The sequence below is a fragment of the Salvelinus fontinalis genome, chromosome 14, assembly GCF_029448725.1.
Source record: "Salvelinus fontinalis isolate EN_2023a chromosome 14, ASM2944872v1, whole genome shotgun sequence".
NCBI lineage: Eukaryota > Metazoa > Chordata > Actinopteri > Salmoniformes > Salmonidae > Salvelinus > Salvelinus fontinalis.
The window spans coordinates 36677448-36698155 of record NC_074678.1 but is presented as its reverse complement, the minus strand read 5'-3'; the positions used below and the strand labels follow the sequence as shown (position 1 = coordinate 36698155).

Sequence of the window (20708 nt, the reverse complement as noted above, 5' to 3'; positions counted from 1 at the left end):
GGATCAACACAGACTGGTGTTACAGCAGTAGCTGGACCACAGCTCCAACCCATCCCCAGGATCAACACAGACTGGTAGTGCAGCAGTAGCTGGACCACAGCTCCAACCCATCCCCAGGATCAACACAGACTGGTGTTGCAGCAGTAGCTGGACCACAGCCCCAACCCATCCCCAGGATCAACACAGACTGGTGTTACAGCAGTATCTGGACCACAGCCCCAACCCATCCCCAGGATCAACACAGACTGGTGTTACAGCAGTATCTGGACCACAGCTCCAACCCATCCCCAGGATCAACACAGACTGGTGCTGCAGCAGTATGTGGACCACAGCCCCAACCCATCCCCAGGATCAACACAGACTGGTAGTGTAGCAGTAGCTGGACCACAGCCCCAACCCATTCCCAGGATCAACACAGACTGGTAGTGCAGCAGTAGCTGGACCACAGCTCCAACCCATCCCCAGGATCAACACAGACTGGTGTTACAGCAGTAGCTGGACCACAGCTCCAACCCATCCCCAGGATCAACACAGACTGGTGTTGCAGCAGTATCTGGACCACAGCTCCAACCCATCCCCAGGATCGACACAGACTGGTGTTACAGCAGTAGCTGGACCACAGCCCCAACCCATCCCCAGGATCAACACAGACTGGTGTTGCAGCAGTATCTGGACCACAGCTCCAACCCATCCCCAGGATCAACACAGACTGGTGTTGCAGCAGTATCTGGACCACAGCTCCAACCCATCCCCAGGATCAACACAGACTGGTGTTGCAGCAGTATCTGGACCACAGCTCCAACCCATCCCCAGGATCAACACAGACTGGTGTTGCAGCAGTATCTGGACCACAGCTCCAACCCATCCCCAGGATCAACACAGACTGGTACTGCAGCAGTAGCTGGACCACAGCCCCAACCCATCCCCAGGATCAACACAGACTGGTGTTGCAGCAGTATCTGGACCACAGCTCCAACCCATCCCCAGGATCAACACAGACTGGTACTGCAGCAGTAGCTGGACCACAGCCCCAACCCATCCCCAGGATCAACACAGACTGGTGTTACAGCAGTATCTGGACCACAGCTCCAACCCATCCCCAGGATCAACACAGACTGGTGTTACAGCAGTATCTGGACCACAGCTCCAACCCATCCCCAGGATCAACACAGACTGGTGTTACAGCAGTAGCTGGACCACAGCCCCAACCCATCCCCAGGATCAACACAGACTGGTGTTACAGCAGTAGCTGGACCACAGCCCCAACCCATCCCCAGGATCAACACAGACTGGTGTTACAGCAGTAGCTGGACCACAGCCCCAACCCATCCCCAGGATCAACACAGACTGGTGTTACAGCAGTAGCTGGACCACAGCCCCAACCCATCCCCAGGATCAACACAGACTGGTGCTACAGCAGTAGCTGGACCACAGCCCCAACCCATCCCCAGGATCAACACAGACTGGTGCTGCAGCAGTAGCTGGACCACAGCCCCAACCCATCCCCAGGATCGACACAGACTGGTGTTACAGCAGTAGCTGGACCACAGCCCCAACCCATCCCCAGGATCGACATAGACTGGTGTTACAGCAGTAGCTGGACCACAGCCCCAACCCATCCCCAGGATCAACACAGACTGGTGTTACAGCAGTATCTGGACCACAGCTCCAACCCATCCCCAGGATCAACACAGACTGGTAGTGCAGTTGTGGCAATTGTGCTCCAATGCTGCAAATTAGGAATGTTTGTGCTGCAGAGAATTCAAACATGTGACTACAATTCCTACAAAAATGGAGGAACGTAATGATGATGAGGAGCAGTTAGTTTTCTTTTGCAACCAAGGGGGTTTTGCGGACCTTTTGGTCCGATGTTCCAAAAAAAACGAATTGGAGACGCATCCCTGTTTCACCTGGGTCAAATGAGACAGTTATCTAACGAGTAAGTGGCAACTTTACTTTATTGAATGATCGCTTATGATCAACCTCTAAGAGCAGGACTGTTATTGGGTTTATGTTTTCATATTAGCCCGAAACACTATATAGCCTATGTGTATTTATCACAATGTTTGGAGTATTCTATTCTGCAAATAAAGGTGACACGATGTCTATTGTCTCTCAACCCCAGCTGTCATAAATATATAGAGAACATATGCTAACCTGTAGAGCACCTATGCCTATATGTCTACATTATTTGATGCAATGGTACTAACACAATAAGAACACCGCAAACTTCAAGAGTCAGGCTGGGCTACATACCTCCGCGCACTTGATTTGTCGCTTTCTCTTCTCAAACGCGCATTTGTATTTTGGCACTGCTCCAGATCCAGTCCATGGACATACAGTAGCAACAGCTGTATTTTAGCAGTCGGCTACATAAAATAATTATCAAAAATAAATCTAAATTGTTTTAGGTGGAAAAGTACACATTTTGTGACTCAAAACATGTAGTACTTTTGACCAAAATAGCTAATTTGGCCATACGCTTTCAATAAAACAACGATTTTGTCCACACTTTGCTGATTTCTGAATCATGAATTCAATGGCAAAGGAGCAAAGCGAGGCCTGCATCCAGCCGTTTTTGCACTGGTTTCAGTACAGCGCTACAGGGAGAGAGAGGGGGAGAGGGAAAGCTCCACTGAACTAGTTTCAATGTATGGAATCACTTGGGAGTTTCTGGATTTTGGGTAAACTTCTCATTTAAGTACATTTAAAACCAGATACTTTTAGACTTTTACTCAAGTAGTATTTTACTGGGTGACTTTCACTTTTACTTGAGTTATTTTCTATTAAAAGTATCTTTCCTTTTACTCAAGTATAACAAATGGGTACTTTTTCTACCACTGGTCAAAAGTATTACACTATATAGGGAATGGGGTGCGATTTGGGACGCACACCAAGACAGCTACTTGGCGTTGTGCAGCATGCTTCCTTCCTTGGCCCAGTTCCCTGGCAACTACAGGGCTGCATGGTTTCTCAAAGCAGAACCCGGGCCTGGGAAACCCTTTACAACAGGAGCCCTGGACTGAAAGCACAGCAGGCAAGGGAATGTCCAAAAGGAGAAATTATTCCAGACGTAACCGGATGCAAAGTGCCGTTCTATTGTAGGATTTAGTTTCCTCTGACAGCTAACCTCCCAACATCAGACATTTACCCCAGATGCACTACTTCATGAAGTCAACTCCTGCAGTCAGTCTCCAGTACAAATGGTTACAATCCTCACTCGCTGAGAGGACTGGACTTGGGCATCAAAAGCAATGTAATGTCCTGGCATTGACCTTTTGACCACTGGTGGTACTATTTTATGTCTATGGTCACAGAACTGTGTGATGCAAGAAGGGATCACTTGGATGATGAGAGTGCCCACTCTACTCTATTTGGGATCAAAGTTCGAAAAGCAGAATAAATCACACTACAATGACAACTACACTTCCACATAATCCAGAATAATGGACAGATAAGCGAATATGAACAAACAGGGAGAGATTATCGTAAACCTGCTACATAAAAAACAAATGACAGCCATTCAAAAACTCTAACTCTATAACCGAGCCTACTACTACCTTTATTAACTTACTATATAGGTTTAAATGCCACATTGCATTCCTTCATTCCTTTACAGGAGAGGTTTAAGCACCGTGGGTTAAGGAAGTTGTAGTTTAACAAAGACCTTGTGATGTTTTACAAGACCTTCGCCTCATAAACAGAAGTTTATTTCAGTCTTCCAGCTACGCCTCTTCAACAATTGCTATACTTCATGATTTTTAAGACTTATGGATATTGAGGACAACAATAGGCTACTTGAATCCAGTCCAGCCATAACACCAATATCTTCACTAAACTGACTGACCTAAAATAATATTTTCTGCTTGTTTCGGTGGATTTGCCATCATATTTAAGGGTGGACAGTGGATTAATGATTATCCCTACAGGTTAAAGCTTTATTGACCTGTAAAATCTGCTGGCTAGGGTTAGGGTTCACTGGCAGACAGTAGCCTAAATTACTTGATCTGTGTGTAGCCTATTGTCCATGCAGCTGTCTTTACATTTTGAACTAAATAGATTCTTGCTTAGCCTAATGAAGAATCTCTAAACATCTTTCCAATCACCATCAAAGGAATCATGATGGAATGAAAATAAAATATAGTATTGCTATATATCACAACCCACTGGGCACAGAAGTCAATTCGATGTCTATTCCACGTTGGTTCAACGTCATTTCGTTGAAATGTATGCATAAGAGAAATATGCTCTTTAAAGGGTAATAAATCAAGTTAAGCATACATGTGGTTATTTGCTCTTAATTAGCCTATAGGCAAGTAATATCAATACATCATAATAATAAGCTATTACACTAACACCTGCACTGAAAAATGTTGTCCTGAATGTATCTAGTTTCGATAATATAATGTAATAGTCAGTATTAACGGTTTTACTAGTCTGGTGTGAAACGGAAACCACGCATCTCATCATGTGACACCACCGTGCGGCATAGGACAGGAGGCGGCACGACACTGCCACCATATGAAACCAGAACTGGCCATCGCTTCAGGACCCGGATCATGCAAGGGATTTCCCTACAATTTTTTCTTCAGCAAAACCCGTTTCCTTTGAAATCTCAGATAAATAATTCATTTAAAAATGACAGCAAATAATGAGTATAATATTTAGTTGGTTTCTGTATATTGTCGTCGTCTTCTTCAACCTGCCCCTCCACTGCCAGTAAACGCGTAGTCAGCAACATGAATCATCCCCGCCATAGCCAGCTTTTCTTTTACTTAGCATGTAGTTTTCCATTTTAATGAGTCACTGTCTTTAAAAACTATGAGAATTATCAGCTAAGCACATATCAAATATTTTAGGGTTTCCCCCCATTTAAAATAGTGAGTCATTAATAATCTCAGATCATGCCCAACAATACCCCCGGTCATATTTGTCATTCAGTGCGCTTGGAATGTTGGTTGTTTAGGCTACGACGGTTTCACCATTTTTGGCTCATAATTATTAGCAAATGCATAAAAAAAGCTTAAAGCAGCAACAGGACAGGGTATGTAACGTCATACAGAGGCTGAGCGCACCGGGCTGTTATCCCATCGTTACGCATTTCCTCGCCTAAAGATAGGCCTGTAACCCGACAAAACACCTGCACCGAATAGAACCAAACATCATCGATGCTGTGGGATATTCAAATGTCTAATATTATGGTAAAAACGCAGATAGACTTCTACTGATTGCCGAACCATCATATGCAGAATATCTTTATGCAGATCTAGCCAACAGAATTCCTGGGGCAGAGAAGATAATCATTATGTAATATTCAAATCTAATCGGGGAGAAACACATGACGACGATGCTACTCCGAAACAATCATTTCAGTGTCATTTGATACAAAACTTATCTGGTTTAAAACGAATTATGCAAAAAAAATGTTAAAAAATACAGCCCGTTTCGCATACCTTTCAGAGCGCTCGCTGTCATTATCTCTGGAACGCCGACGTCCTCAGCTCCTGAGATCCGCGCGGGGACCCCAGCTGCGCTCTGAGAAATGCCAACCTTTGATTTGTCATTCGCCGCTAGAGCAGTCAAAGGTCAAACGACCGATACTTCCTTCTGTACCTCAACCTGTAAGTGGTGGCGGTGCACGGGCGACGTGTATAATGTCAGCTCCTGCGGTTGGCTAAAATTACAATTACTAATGACCACGACATCATCATATACTCACCTTATATTTAATGTGAGCTTCACTGAAACGAATCCAGCGACCTCAATTCGCTGATCTAACAACAATATGAAGCCTATCCATGTGAGCCCAAATGTTCCGGATGTCACATAGATCAATATACTGGGAAAATGCGCAGATTAACGCCTCAGAATGCTGACTACACAGTGCATCATATCTTGCTGTAGCCTACTAATAAAACATAGGCAAGCAACATCTGAGTAGGAATTTGGGGACTGGATAGATGGAAATGAAATTAACTCACATGTGCTGACATTTACATGAGACTGCCATGCTGACCACACCACTTGTTATGTGCCCAATAGTTGAAAAATAAATGTACACATACATGTTATTCAATCATTGCATCCACACTGTTTGCGCGTGTCAACGAGAGTCTGCATAGCCAGGCACTAAAATATACTTGATTATATTTGTGACGTTTGGCCGCTGCAAGCCCTGCCTCTCCCATCTCCTCATTGTTTGTTTAGCAGCATATACCCACGTGGGTGACTGAAAGGTGAACTGATGTCCACACTCCAGTTAAGTTGGTGGTGGTAATGCAACCTAAAGTTGGTTGCCAACCGCCATATAAAGTCAGGAAAAGAAGAAGCCTAACGGAGGAGAGATTACTAGAAACAAATTTGGTTTACACTCTTATCTGGGGATTAATTGTCAACGTAGAGGACCATGTGCATTTCAGGTAAAATAGGGGAGGGGGTGCTGTAACATGCTGACCAGACCGGACATGTCTGTGCGCGAGCGTCGCAAAATACATTTAGAAATCCATGTTATTCAATTATTGCACCCACACGGCTTGCGCGCGCCAACGAGCGTCTGCAACGCCAAGGGCTAAAATAGAAGTCGTTCCTATTTCTGACGCAGATTGCGCTGAAAGTCATCTCCTCATTGGTTTATAGAAGCAGGTACCCACGTGCCATTTCCTCATTGGTTATACCCACGTAGATGATTGAAAGACGAACTTTGTTGCCGGTTGTCTGGTAATACAATGAAAGTTTAGATGCCAATCACCATATAAATTCAAAGATGAAAAAGCCTGGAAGGAGGAGAGATGACTAGAAACGATTCGGTTGGCTGTTTTATGTGTGGATTAATTGTCGGAGTAGAGGTCCTTGTGCATTTCAGGTAAAATAACAACTCAATGTTTATATCCCAGGACAAATTAGCTAGCAACAGCAAGCTAGCTAAATAGGACAAATTAACGTTAGCTAGCAAGTGCAAGCTAGCTAGCTAAATTGCCATACATGTTTAATGCTTTTCGACCTGTCCCCAAATTAATGTAATTGGTTCAGAGTTTGTTTTGATATTTTAACCTGCGTGTCGTGATCGCGTTTGGTGTAGGGGGGCAAAATAAATGTATGCATGATAGCGCACGATGGCGCACGGGCGCAGCCGGTTTGGATTCTGTGTGACTCTGATGAGTTCTGTCACATTATACTTCATTAGAATGCATGGTGGACTGGATACATACAGATGCTGCATCACCACAGTATGCCTATAGAGTTCTATGATAGCATTTCTAATATGTTAGCAATGGTGTTCCCACTCACCACTCACAGTAGAAACCCATCAGTCTTCTATACAGTGCCTTCATAAAGTAGTCATACGCCTTAAGTGGCGTAGCAGTCTAAGGCACTGCATCACAGTGCTTGAGGTGTCACTACAGACCCGGGTTCGATCCCAGGCTGCGTTGCGACTGGGAGAACCTATGAGGCGGCACACAATTGTCCCAGTGTCGTCCGGGTTAGGGGAGGGTTTGGCCAGCCGGGATGTCCTTGTCCCATTGCACTCTAGCATCTCCTTGTGGTGGGCCGGGTGCATGCATGCTGACCTCGGTCACCAGTTGTACTGTGTTTCATCTGACACATTGGTCTGGCTGGCTTCTGGGTTAAGTGGGCAGTGTGTCAAGAAGCAATGCGGCTTGGCAGGGTTGTGTTTCATGTTCTGGGTATGCTTGTAATCGTTAAGGACTGACAAGTTTTTCAGGAACAGAATGGATGTAAAAAAAAAAAAAATCTTCCACTTTGACATTGCAGTATTTTGTGTAAATTGTTTACAGAAAATGTCAATTCAATCCATTTTAATCCCACTTTGTAACACAACAAAATGTGGGAAAAGTCAAGGGGTGTGAATTCATTCTGTAGCACATACAAATACTATTCAGAGAATGCAACTGAAACTGAATGTAGCTTTGAATGGTAGACATTTAGTTTCTACTGTAAACATATAGTAGGCATGGTGCCTGGAACTGGTGTTTGACCTTGAGAAGTCAAAGACCTGAAAGGAAATTCTGAGAAAATATGTTTATTTTCCTTGGAATATGCCAGAGTTTGGACAGCAACATGACTTCTGGACAGAAAACATTCAGTGTGTGGTGGTGGGGTAATACACAGTGTATGAAAAGCTTTCCTAGTCACTCATTCGCCATAATGGGCTTGTCATACTCATACTGGACCAATTACAGTTTACACCAGCGACTGTTTGCATATTGTGTTATTGAAATCTAACAGGGAGACACATCCTCCCACAAACACTGTCCACCCACACTGACCACACTCATCCCTTTTCTGATACAGCCATTCAGACGTATTACACTTTCAATTGGTTAAAACACTCTTTGGTCCCTTTTAATGCAGTTATAGACCAATTCATTAGAATAGTTTTACATTGTTTAGTCTTATAAGGTTATATTTGGTATAACGAAAATCAACAAAACAGTTTTAAATTGAACACAAAACATGTTAATGTAATCCAACTACCTTTGATAAAGATTAACATCTTAATCTGAGGGAACTCTAAAAGTAAGCCACATTATAGGGTATGCTGTTTAGAAGACAACAATTGTCATTTCAGTTTAAATGAAAGAACAATTAGAATTCAACAGTTAGTTAATTACGCTTACAAGTGCGAATTAATATGCTAGTGTGAATGTATTTTTTGAGATACCCTCGGAGATACCCGCGGCCAGGGTCTTCCATTATCAACGGCAACCCTGGAGCAATTAGAGTTAGGTACCTTGCTCAAGGACACATCAACAGATATTCGACTGTGTTGGCTCAGAGACTCGAACAAGCAATTGGGTTACTGGCCCAATGCGCTAACCGCTAGGCTATCTATGTAAGAGTAATAAGAATGTAAGAGGCGAAGGTGCATGAAGATGGAGCAATTCAGGTATGACGTCATTGCTTTAGCACTACTCACAGAGTTTTTAAACTATGGCGTCGTATTATACAGTAACACTCCATTACACAAAACAAGAGTAATGGAGAGCACTGTATAATACGGCAAAAAAAGCTAATTAGGCGTTTGTGGTAAGTACATTGGGGCCACCATCTTTAAGCATGTCCGGCTATTAAAGGCATACTTAGGGTTGCACAACTCAGGTTCTCAAGTTCTGCAGTCCTGCTGATTTCCATTTCCCCCTGGGGCTTCATGCTTATTATCTGGAGAGGGGAAATCAGTCTCTGGTTAACAGGTAAGGACGAAAACCGTACACTGTAGCCCTTGAGGACCGAAGGTGGGGCACCCTGATCTATAGTTGAAGTTGAAAGTTTACATACACCTTAGCCAAATACATTTAAACTCCGTTTCTCACAATTCCTGACATTTAATCCTAGTAAAAATTCCCTATTTTAGGTCAGTTAGGATCAACAATTTATTTTATGAATGTGAAATGTCAGAATAATAGTAGAGAGAATAATTTTTTCAGCTTTTATTTCTTTCATCACATTCCCAGAGGGTCAGAAGTTTACATTCACTCAATTAGTATTTGGTAGCATTGCCTTTAAATTGTTTAACTTGGGTCAAACGTTTCGGGTAGCTTTCCACAAGCTTCCCACAATACGTTGGGTGAATTTTGGCCCAATCCTCCTGACAGAGCTGGTGTAACTGAGTCAGGTTTGAAAGCCTCCTTGCTCGAACACGCTTTTTCAGTTCTGCCCACATATTTTCTAAAGGATTGAGGTCAGGGACTTGTGATGGCCTCTCCAATACCTTGACTTTGTTGTCCTTAAGCCATTTTGCCACAACTTTTGAAGTAAGCTTTGTCCATTGTCCATTTGAAAGACCCATTTGCAACCCATTTAACTTCCTGGCGGATGTCTTGAGATGTTGCTTCAATATATCCACATCATTTCCCTCATGATGCCATCTATTTTGTGAAGTGCACCAGTCCCTCCTGTAGAAAAGCACCCCCACTACATGACGCTGCCACCCCCGTCCTTCACGGTTGGGATGGTGTTCTTCGGCTTGCAAGCATCCCCCTTTTTCCTCCAAACATAACGATGGTCATTATGGCCAAACAGTTATATTTTTGTTTCATCAGACCAGAGGGCATTTCTCCAAAAAGTACAATCTTTGTCCTCATGTGCAGTAGCAAACCGTAGTCTGGCTTTTTCATGGCGGTTTTGGAGCAGTGGCTTCTTCTTTGCTGAGCGGTCTTTCAGGTTATGTCGATATGGGACTTGTTTTACTGTGGATATAGATACTTTTGCACCTGTTTCCTCCAGCATCTTCACAAGGTCCTTTGCTGTTGTTCTGGGATTGATTTGCACTTTTCGCACCAAAGTACGTTCATCTCTAGGAGACAGAACGCGTCTCCTTCCTGAGCGGTATGACGGCTGCGTGGTCCCATGGTGGTTATACTTGCGTACTATTGTTTGTACAGATGAACGTGGTACCTTCAGGCGTTTGGAAATTGCTCCCAAGGATGAACCAGACTTGTGGAGGTCTTCAATTTTTTTTCTGAGGTCTTGGCTGATTTCTTTTGATTTTCACATGATGTCAAGCAAAGAGGCACTAAGTTTGAAGGTAGGCCTTGAAATACATCCACAGGTACACCTCCAATTGACTCAAATTATGTCAATTAGCCTATCAGAAGCTTCTAAAGCCATGACATCATTTTCTGGAATTATCCAATCTGTTTAAAGGCACAGTCAACTTAGTGTATGTAAACTTCTGACCCACTGGAATTGTGATATAGTGAATTATAAGTGAAATAATCTGTCTGTAAACAATTGTTGGAAATATTACTTGTGTCATGCTCAAAGTAGATGTCCTAACCGACTTGCCAAAACTATAGTTTGTTAACAAGAAATTTGTGGAGTGGTTGAAAAACTAGTTTTAATGACTCCAACCTAAGTGTATGTAAACTTCCGACTTCAACTGTATGTAGTGCATAAGATTGTATTTGCAGACATGTTTTGGTAGCAACTGCCAAGCTAAAGGGGCTCCTAACAGCTCCTGTGCACGGCCTGCACTTCTACTGTGTCATCTCTGCTCCGCTCAGGGCAGTGGGATGTGCTGTGTGTCTGTCTCAGGTCTGCTAGGGATCTTAGTGCTGAGAAGAGAGTTGATGTAAGGCCAGATCCTGTCGGTCTCTGTGCCAGAGAACATGTGCAGGATGCCCTTTGACCTGGGGAGGAAAATAAGGTCACTTTTTAGATGCATAGTTGCATTGATACCATGTAGCTTAAACACATTATATTGTAATAACATTATAATAATATTGAAACTAAATTGTAATTACTATGTAACTGATCAGTTATGTACTTCATCTGAAATGTCCATATAAGAACATAAAGTATGGCCAAAAACCTTAAATGAGCAATGGTGAGAGAGTACGAAGGTGGGTACACTATTTCTGACCATGGACATTAATGATGAACTGACTAGACAAGATTAGACTAGACTTTACAGGGAAAGATATTTACACAGTGCTTTTAAAGATGTGTCAGTGATGTGAAGAGTGGACGCACTTGTACAGGTCTATGACTGGCTTGGCCACGTCCTTGTAGTGCCTCAGTCTGGCCACTAGAGCCTCTGGTTGGTCATTATCATGCTGGATCAGAGGCTCTCCGCTGAGGTCATCCCTGCCCTGGAGGGACGACACAACACAGAGAGATTCTTACAGCAATGATGTAAACTCATGAAAACTGTACACAGAAAGTTATCTTGAACCCCTCACATTCAAATTATTCAAAGATTGTACTGATCATAAACAAGTACAAGAAAATCTGGTACCATATTTTCACAGCCTTCTGTAGAAACCATTGCTTAGTGCTGGGTTCTGGGAGGAACAGACAGACTAACCAGATGTCTAAACACGTATAAAGGTGAGAAAAGTGTGACAAACTGGTGATTAAAAGGAGAGAATCACTACAGTACTTCCGGACCTGTACGTGTGGAGGGTTGAAGCCCATGTTGTAGACCCTGCCGCTGGCTGGGTGGATCCAGCGGTCACTCAGTCGGTCCTTCAGGGTCTCATAAGGGATGTTGAGGCTGATGACCAGATCCAGATCACAGGTACTGTTCAGAGCCTTGGCCTGGGCTAGGGTACAGGGAAACCCTGAGGGAGAGAAGAGAGGGATGAGGTCGACTGTGGGGAGGGTGCGGGTTTGTATGTGTGTGTCTGACATGTATCCCCATCAAGTCATGTTTACAAGTATGTGTGTGTGTGTGTGTGTGTGTGTGTGTGTGTGTGTGTGTGTGTGTGTGTGTGTGTGTGTGTGTGTGTGTGTGTGTGTGTGTGTGTGTGTGTGTGTGTGTGTGTGTGTGTGTGGTCTTACCATCCATCAGCCAGCTGTGGCGGGTCATCTCCTCCAGCCTGGGCAGTAAGAGCCGTGTCATCACATGGTCCGGCACCATCAGACCCCTCTCTATGTAGGTCTTAGCTAGAACACCGGCCTCTGTGGAGAGAGGGAGGGGAGAGAGGATGAAGAAGAAAATAAGATGATGATTATGGCATCCATACCTGATAAGTAAAACGCATTAATACATTTTGAAAGATTTCTAATAAGAGAGCTGGACTTTAGGCTAGAGGCAGGGGGGCAGAGCAAACCCATCTAGGAATACCATTTATAGCTTTAAAGTAATTGTCCAGTGTTTCCAGATTCCTTTGAAATATGACCTATAATTACTTACAATATGAGTGAAATATTTTTCCTCCAAAGAATTGTAATGAATTATGTTAAAAAGCAACTTTTCTGTTTTGGAATGATGTGGGCATTCCCCAACAACAGAATGGTGTGGGCGTATACCGGTCATTAAAAATATTAATGCGAGTAGACCGCTGATTGGCCAGGGGACTCCCTAAAACCACACCATTTCAATACATCTATAATTAGAAGTGACTTTTCGTAGCAGGTTAGGAGAGCATTTTCGCTAACCTAACCTTAACCCTTTTCCTAACCTTGAACTAATTCTCCTAACCTGTTACATTAAGCTCATCCTCTTCAGGAGTATGACATCATACTTTGAGGAAATAGCAAGCATTTTTTAAACAGTCTGTTTGAGATACAAGGTTGTGTTTTTTAAGTGTTTTTCCCTCCAATTTATGCTTTGGCCACAAATATGAGTATAGGACGACTCAACAACATTATTTGGGTATGAGTTAACAGAATGTTATCTTTTAAAAATGACATTTTCACTGGACAGTTACACAACACCTAAGCGATTACCCATTCACCCTGCTTTCTTTTCCCGCTTTTTTCCCTGCTTTAGTCACAGCAGTCAGTCACGTAACTTGCATCTAAGACAGATCTCCAGACAAAACTACAGTCTCTAAACTACAGTCATCAATAATTGATTCATGTCATTGAATGACCTACTGACCAATCTGGATCACGACAATGTTGTTACAGTGGCAACAATAGCAGTACATAAAGCCAAAGCATACTATTGTTGTGTCCACAGAATTAAACGGAAGATCTCTATGGTTTTTCGATGGTTCAATATAGAGTATGATGTGTTTATACAAGTGCTACTGTAGGCCTATGTACTGTAAATAACTCCAGTATAGTAAGTCTAGAAACTGGGTTTAGTTTAGTAAGGCATGGCCTTAAAGCAGTACTGACAACTGTAATTACAAGTATACACATGTGTTTTGGGTTTGCCCTGAATGCATCACATTTCATTTGTGGGCTAAAGAGCTGGGCACACATTCTGATTAAAATAGGCTTCATTTAATGGACTCAGAAAAGTCAAATCAGAGAAGTTACAAACATCACTCAATATTCTGATGCAGCATTGTTATAACAGCAAGGTAATTCAGGGATAAACGTTATTACAGCTTTTCAACATCTTAAACACACTATAACAAGTTTTTACCTGCCACAGCCTTAAACAAAGTAAACTCTTTATAGCTGTTTTTTAAAAACCATTTAATATGTGTATTTTAATGTGGACAATTTAGTAGGTTTGCCATCGCTTCTAAAAAAAGAACTATTGTTTTTGTGGCTTGGATGATAGGAGTTTCCTGATTTGAGAAATGCTCCACTGTTATTGGATACAGTCCGGCATGGTGCCAACATGGAAGCCACTCTCTTCACTTCGCCTGAACTTGGGCCTCTGCTGGTGTTACAATATTATTGGAATTTACAGAAGTGAAAGCTCCGACAACAGGCTTAGGCTGCTGGGGGTGAAGGTTTAGGTGTGGCAAATTAAATGTGTGTGTGTGTGTGTGTGTGTGTGTGTGTGTGTGTGTGTGTGTGTATATATATATATATATATATATATATATAAATATATATATATAAATATATATATAAATAAGAAAATATGGAAAAAATAATTAAGTAAACATAGATTGTTAAATTGTAAATGATAAATAGATGGTGAGTAACTTATCAATAATAAGCCAACCTGTATTTGCAGCTATATTCTCCCGAAGAAAGTCGCCACTGGACAGATGTTTGAGGCCAAAGCTCTGCGCAATTCTTTCAGATATGGTCCCCTTCCCAGAACCTGGTGGACCCATGATCACAGCTCGGAACAGTTTGGCCATCATCCACTATAGCCTGAGACACCACGGACTGTATCTGTATCTGGAGGAGACAAAAGAAAACCATAACATACTTTTTGCATTCATTGAAACATTGATAAGCATCTTTCAATGTTGCCCATGGTGTGCGCTGTGCAACTTATCATCAAAGTCTGTGCACAGAGACTTTCTGTTCCTTTGGAACATAGTTATTAAAGTGCATTATAATTTATTATAGTTATAATAGTTTAATGTATCATAGTTATTGAAGTGTATAATAGTATTGCAGAATCAAACAATTTCTTTCCATATTGGTTACTTACGATTAATAAAGGCTAAAGAAAAACGAAAAACGAAACGAAGCAAGGTTGATAAAGAGCCTCATTCATCCAATCAGCGAGAGAAATCGAACTTCGTAGATTTATTTTCGTACAGATGTTGGATTTAAACTATGGAGAAAAACAACAGGGCAACAGTCACGCATAATGAGATACCTCGCGGATGCCCACAATCACTCCTCACCTCCGATTTCTGCGTGTGTCCAGCAAAAGTATGCGTTATAAAGCACGTAGTTCACGCAGACCAAGTCAGATTTTTTTTCCTGTTTTCAAAGGACAGTATGTTGCCTGCGTCTTTAAGAAAGGGATTCTCTCTGCGAATGGATGGAGGAGCTGACACAACGCCCTATTTCTCAGCACCGCCCCGACACATCATCCAGAAAAAAATGTGCGCAGGAACTCTTGGTGCTTAGGAATCTGGTACCTGTAGTTTTCTATTGTGCGGGAGACATGATGAATTCATTGTAGCAACCATATGTACATCTATGGCTGAGACATGAGGACTAGAAGAGTATAGAATATAACGGATTAGAATAATAGAACCTGGATCGTCTGCACGACTGCAGATCCCTTTAGCTCACTGAGCTAACGCCTACAGGCATCAGTTTATGCAGCTATCACAAGTCTATAGATCTAAGGTAAGGTCATCAATCATGCATAGGCCTAGTTTGTGTGACCCACCTCTACTAGGTCAATACACTATTACACACTATTAGGTTAAAGGATCAATGCGTTGCCAGAAAGTTTACTTCACTGTATGAAAGTCCAACTTCGTGCATTGATGTTCTATTAGAATGCAATTAAAGCTATTCAGAACTATTTGGGAGTAATATTTATTGGCACGTCTCCAGAGGGGAAAGTAGAGAGGGGGTGGGATCTTGATAATGACTGCGTAATGAATGGTATAAATCCGAATTAATGTTTACACTCATGCGTAAGACACCTATTGACAAAACACTGTGAATCCCAAAATTGACACAATTGTTGACAGCAACAGTCAATATAGCTCGCGCGCAACGGTAATTCACGCATTTCAGGTGTCCCTCTGAAACATTGGCCATCACACATTACTAGCCTAATACTAGATCTGTTTGTGCTTTCTCCTACTCCATTGTCATTGTCAAGCCAAACATGACAATTCCATAAGGAGATGGCAAGATAACAGAAACAGACTGGCACCCAGGCTACATACCACTACGCGCAGAGACGCTGTCATTCCGCACAACATTTGCAGACCAAGGAATGTAGCCTACTTGTTGCGAACCAGACGGCGGCGTCAGTGTCCTAAAGCTGTCAAATGCTGCGCATGCACAGCCTATTGTTGTCTTCAGTCAATGGAACCTGCCTAATCCATCAGACGGAAATAAATTGGAAGATTATACATTTACTCACTAGCTGTTTTTTTTGTCACATGGTTGAGAGATTTCAATAACAACAAAAAATGGCGACAATCACGTTGTTCTATGTGGGTCTTGCTGCGTCATAAAAATAATGAAACACGGGAATGAAACGCGCAAAATGCAAGTAAGTAAGTCTAATATGTCAGATATTGTACTGCAAGTAAATATAAAAAGATAATTGCTGATGTTAATGTGGACTACATAATACTTGTTTTTAACTAGAAAGGGGTGTGTGTAGGCTGGGCGTTAGCGTTTGCTGCACATTAATACGACTCAATAGAAAAGATAGCATTGCTGTTTGACATGGTCTTTTTATTGAATATTAAAGTTATTATGGCAATTTATGTATTTTCAAATTTGTCAAATGATAGACGGCCTATTTACAAAGGTTTTTAAATAACCTTACTCTTGTTTTATTTAGGCTATAGAAACAGCAACAAGCAATTGAAATGTGTTGATTGCATTCGATTTTCTTATAATAGTGATCATATGTTTTGAAAGAAAGTACGTTTATTTAATATGATGGTGGGCTCTTCACGATTATTGAAGGGTCTGATATGGCTATTATACGAAGTACAGTCTATCTATGGTAAGTTTTGTAGCTAGGCTATTTACATTTTACAATTGAATTACGCTACCAATGTTATGTGTTTTGCTCGAATCAACTGTTCTCTCAACATTGTGCAGCTGTTTATTTTTTAAATAATTGTTGGCTAATGCTCGTGCAATCCTGTGATATCAAACAGAACCAGCTAATCGAGTTGTTTACATGAAGCGGGGGGCGGACAGAGCTAGGGAGGAGTCTCTGCGATCAGACTACGCGACTGGACTGCTGGAGAGGCTTCGCGCGCTGAGGGCGGAGCCCCAAGAATCATAACAAGTCTTACGTCAGCTCTGTGGTATAAATTATGCAAATCAAACATTGTACTGGGTAAACAGTGCTGGCGTCGACCAATTCACAAGTTGTTATTCCTGTAAAAATACATTTTCAAAAAAGTTTAGGAAAAAGATGATACACTACAGCTGTTACACATGTATGATATTGGGATTACATTCATATGAGGTGAGAAAGACATCGTACTCATGGTAGTAAAATACCTTTCTGGAATTATGTAATCACTGTATGGAATTCATAGCACATGCATAATTATCTCTTGTGAATAATTACCAAGATTTGCAGGTTTTGTTAAATGCAGTTCCCCGTGTAACCTATAGTATAGAGAAGCCTGTACATTACTTCTGCATGCGCATGTGTTCTCATTCATGTAATTCGAGACTGTGGAAAACATGAGTACAAACATGATTTATGGTTTTAGCATATTTTCTTAATCTCCAAAGGCACCCCCACCTGCCAACCCTATAGTATACAGCGTCTTCTCATTCTCCTGTCCCCCCTATTAATAGCATGGTTTCATCTGCAATAAAACAGTGTGACTGACTGTGGGGTATTATTGTTGCTCTGGACTCCCAGTCCTGTGTGTGTCTTTGACCCTGGCCTGGTATTATGAAGACGGATGGCATCCTGATACCTTGGCAGGGCGTTGGGTTGCACTGCCTCCACCACTGCTGATGTTGTACCGTCACTGTGCTGGAACTCAGACTGACTGGGCCCCTGGCTCTTGGCTCATGTCTCCTGTCTGCTAAATCTGACATCCAGGCTGCCCTGGTTCAGTTATCACTGTGCTGATGCTGTCCATTTTAAAGGTACAGTACTGTGATAACTGAAGGATGGCTGCCATCTTGACACACCTGACCCACTGACTATGTGATGATGGATGGAAGGATGGAGGGAGGGAACTGGTGCTGCAGTGAAGGAAAAAGGGGGGAACTTTTGTGTCTCTGAAATAATTACATATGGGATATTATAATGTTGTGTCTCTGACTTACATTTTTCAAAACCACATACAAATATTTGGATAATTAGAAAATGTATGATTATAGCCTAATATATTTTAATTTTATTTGACTAAAATTGATGTATGATGTATTATGTCATAAGTTGAAAGTGAACAAATTCTTCTTTTATAGCATTTGATTCATTAATGTTTTTCATTAAATGCAAATAAATCAGAAAGAAACTGAAAATAATATGTAGTCATGTTATTTCTAATACTCAAGTGTGGGGCGACTACAGTAATTTTGTTAAATTTCCAGAAATAAAATGCAATTATTAAAGACATTATAGCCTGTGATGTTTTGTGGGGAATTATTGATAATTAAAGCTATAAAATATCTAAAATAAAAACATCACATTTTCAAACTGATTAATAACTTTGATTAGATTTGTATATAATAAATAATACAAACATATTTGTAAAAGTTAATAATACATTTTTGGTATGATTGTATAATAGAAATAACAACATATAAGTAAAGGTATTTACATAAGACTCCTGTTTGACACATGTCCTTAGAATGTTAGCAATACAGGAAGTCAATGCGGAAATCCCCTCACAGACAAACAAAAGGTCACATCACATCTTTCACTCTCCCTCCCTCTGCCTCCACCCTCTCTCTGGCCCCTCCCTCCTTATCCCCTCTCTCTACCCCCTCCCTTTCTCTGTCTCTGCCCCCACCCTCCTCTCTATCCCGTTCGCTCTCCTTTCTCTGCCCATACATGTTTTTCCACTCACTCACCACAACAGATATCAATCCACACGGTTCGGTTTAACTGGACAGATCAAAGTTTTAAATGGTTTTGAGGATTAAAAAAAGGTTCCTGAATCACCCTAATCACACAATTTAACTTTGGAGATATGGCAATCAGTGGAACATCAATTCTGGTAAATAATAAAACCACTGACAGAGGAATTTGGTAAACAAAGAACTGTAGTTAAAAGTCGACTTCTGTTTCACATCCCTATTTTGAAAATAAACGTTGTATTTTCTCCTATAGCTGTGAGAAAGTAGTGGTTTGCTAATGGTGACCTGTGGTTTTTGCTTTTCGTTCACTACACTGTAATGGCATTCCCTTGCCTTTCGGTTTACTGGAGACCGAGGATATCTGTGAATCTGGAAGTTCCAGCTGAAGCTATAACAAATCATCATTCACACTTACAGCACCACAGTCTCATAATGACTACTTTATAAGCACTTCTGTGATTGACACTTTTGGGACTGTTACATATGAATGGTTCTATTAATCATATAGAATGTAAAGAAAAAACATACATACCTGTATACAGTATTTTTAAAAGTTAGTTTTAATATGGTAGGTTTGTAATACATTTGGCCTACACCTTGCACTTTCTTATTGTGTCAGTGACTACAACATTATTGGGAAATTTCTGCCCACGGTTCCTGGAAAACGAACACATTTGTAACACATCAGATATGGGACGGGAAGTCCCTCTCCTACAGACAGACTGGACCATCTTAAAAGACCTGGCTCTCTATTTCCTCCCACCTCACTACGAAGATGTCAGTTTCCATTTGACAGTTGGCCTCCTTTTTGGACTACGTGACAATACTGTAAATAAGAAATGTTGATGATCATATTTTGAAATATGATCAGATGGGAAAGAAATGGAGGAGCATAATTCCCTATTACATCTCAATTTCAACAGAAAAAGCCCTTTCCCATCTTTTTAATAGAGAAAGGGTTATTTATTAAAGATGTAAATCATTTATGAAGATGGTCAGAAACAAACACAATTGTGACCGGAGTTTTCCTCAACAAGGACAATTACATTTACATTTACATTTAAGTCATTTAGCAGACGCTCTTATCCAGAGCGACTTACAAATTGGTGCATTAATTATTAATTATTATTAATTATTAATTAATTAGGAAACAATCAATGTTTCCTGTAACCCACAACTGATGGATTTTTGACATGCAAATATAAGTGATATTACTGTAACAGTTAGAAGGAATTGATTTTGTTAACCCTTCCATGTGTTGCAAATTATATAATGAAATGCTTTTAGAGTCTCGGTGCATTTGTATTGAGCTATACCAGACACTGAGTGCCTGTTAAAGAGGCAAGATATATCTACTGTATATATATTTTTGGGGTATCGAATCCACATTAGACTAATGTATGCATCAAATCAAATCAAAGTTTATTGGTCACGTACACAATTTTGCAGGTCCAACAATGCAGCATTAGCTAGGAATACAAAAACAATACACACATAATCCAACAGTTAAATTAAGACACATTAGAGGGAGCAATGTCAGAGTCCGGAATATAAATACTGGATGGTTCGAGCCCTGAATGCTGATTGGCTGACAGCCGTGGTATATCAGGGCGGCAGGTAGCCTAGTGGTTAGAGCGTTGGGCCAGTAACCGAAAGGTTGCTAGATTGAATCACTGAGCTGACAAGGTAAAAATCGGTCCTTCTGCTCCTGAACAAGGCAGTTAACCCACTGTTCCTAGGCTGTCATTGTAATTAAGAATTTGTTCTTAACTGACTTGCCTAGTTAAATAAAATAAATATTAGACTGTATGACAAAACATTTATTTTTACTG

The 20708-nt window shown here is 41.4% G+C and overlaps 2 protein-coding genes and 1 long non-coding RNA gene across 9 annotated transcripts in view; 1 reads left to right on the top strand and 2 right to left on the bottom strand.

Annotated features, from left to right (window-relative positions):
* dnajc6 (DnaJ (Hsp40) homolog, subfamily C, member 6) overlaps positions 1-5911 on the bottom strand; it is a 78795-nt gene extending 72884 nt beyond the window's left edge. For 3 of the 5 annotated variants that reach the window (XM_055861596.1, XM_055861594.1, XM_055861600.1), the window contains exon 1: positions 5454-5694. Coding sequence is in view for 3 of the 5 variants with exons in the window: in XM_055861594.1 (XP_055717569.1) it covers positions 5454-5475 (22 nt within the window). In the remaining 2 variants the exon portion in view is untranslated. Of the gene's footprint in view, positions 1-5453; positions 5695-5719 lie in introns of those variants that run through there. The other 2 variants (XM_055861595.1, XM_055861599.1) reach the window with 2 other exon arrangements.
* Positions 5912-8025: 2114 nt separating this feature from the next.
* On the bottom strand, positions 8026-15134 carry ak4 (adenylate kinase 4). 3 transcript variants are annotated; one of them, XM_055861586.1, is made up of 6 exons: positions 14819-15130; positions 14378-14559; positions 12304-12423; positions 11911-12083; positions 11494-11612; positions 8026-11150 (listed from the first exon to the last, which is right to left on the bottom strand). In XM_055861586.1, exons 2-6 carry the CDS (start codon positions 14520-14522, stop codon positions 11021-11023), a joined length of 687 nt encoding a protein of 228 aa, XP_055717561.1. In that variant the 5' UTR covers positions 14523-14559; positions 14819-15130; the 3' UTR covers positions 8026-11020. The 3 variants fall into 3 exon arrangements, with proteins under 3 accessions (XP_055717561.1, XP_055717563.1, XP_055717564.1); XM_055861588.1 differs by having other exon boundaries at positions 15018-15130; XM_055861589.1 differs by having other exon boundaries at positions 11062-11150; positions 11449-11612; positions 14819-15134.
* A 1132-nt stretch (positions 15135-16266) lies between these two features.
* On the top strand, positions 16267-18412 carry LOC129810752 (uncharacterized). Its single transcript, XR_008752778.1, has 2 exons — positions 16267-16357; positions 16980-18412. It is a non-coding gene; the product is annotated as an uncharacterized LOC129810752 (long non-coding RNA).
* Positions 18413-20708: the final 2296 nt, after the last annotated feature.

What these genes read in the sequence shown, in the direction of transcription:
- ak4 (XM_055861586.1), bottom strand. Translation starts at nt 14,522, where the DNA reads ATGATGGCCAAACTGTTCCGAGCTGTGATCATGGGTCCACCAGGTTCT. An exon ending in GAATATAGCTGCAAATACAG is followed by an intron (nt 12,424 to 14,377) that starts GTTGGCTTATTA and finishes CTCTCTCCACAG; the next exon opens with AGGCCGGTGTTCTAGCTAAG. An exon ending in TCAACCCTCCACACGTACAG is followed by an intron (nt 11,613 to 11,910) that starts GTCCGGAAGTAC and finishes TCGTCCCTCCAG; the next exon opens with GGCAGGGATGACCTCAGCGG.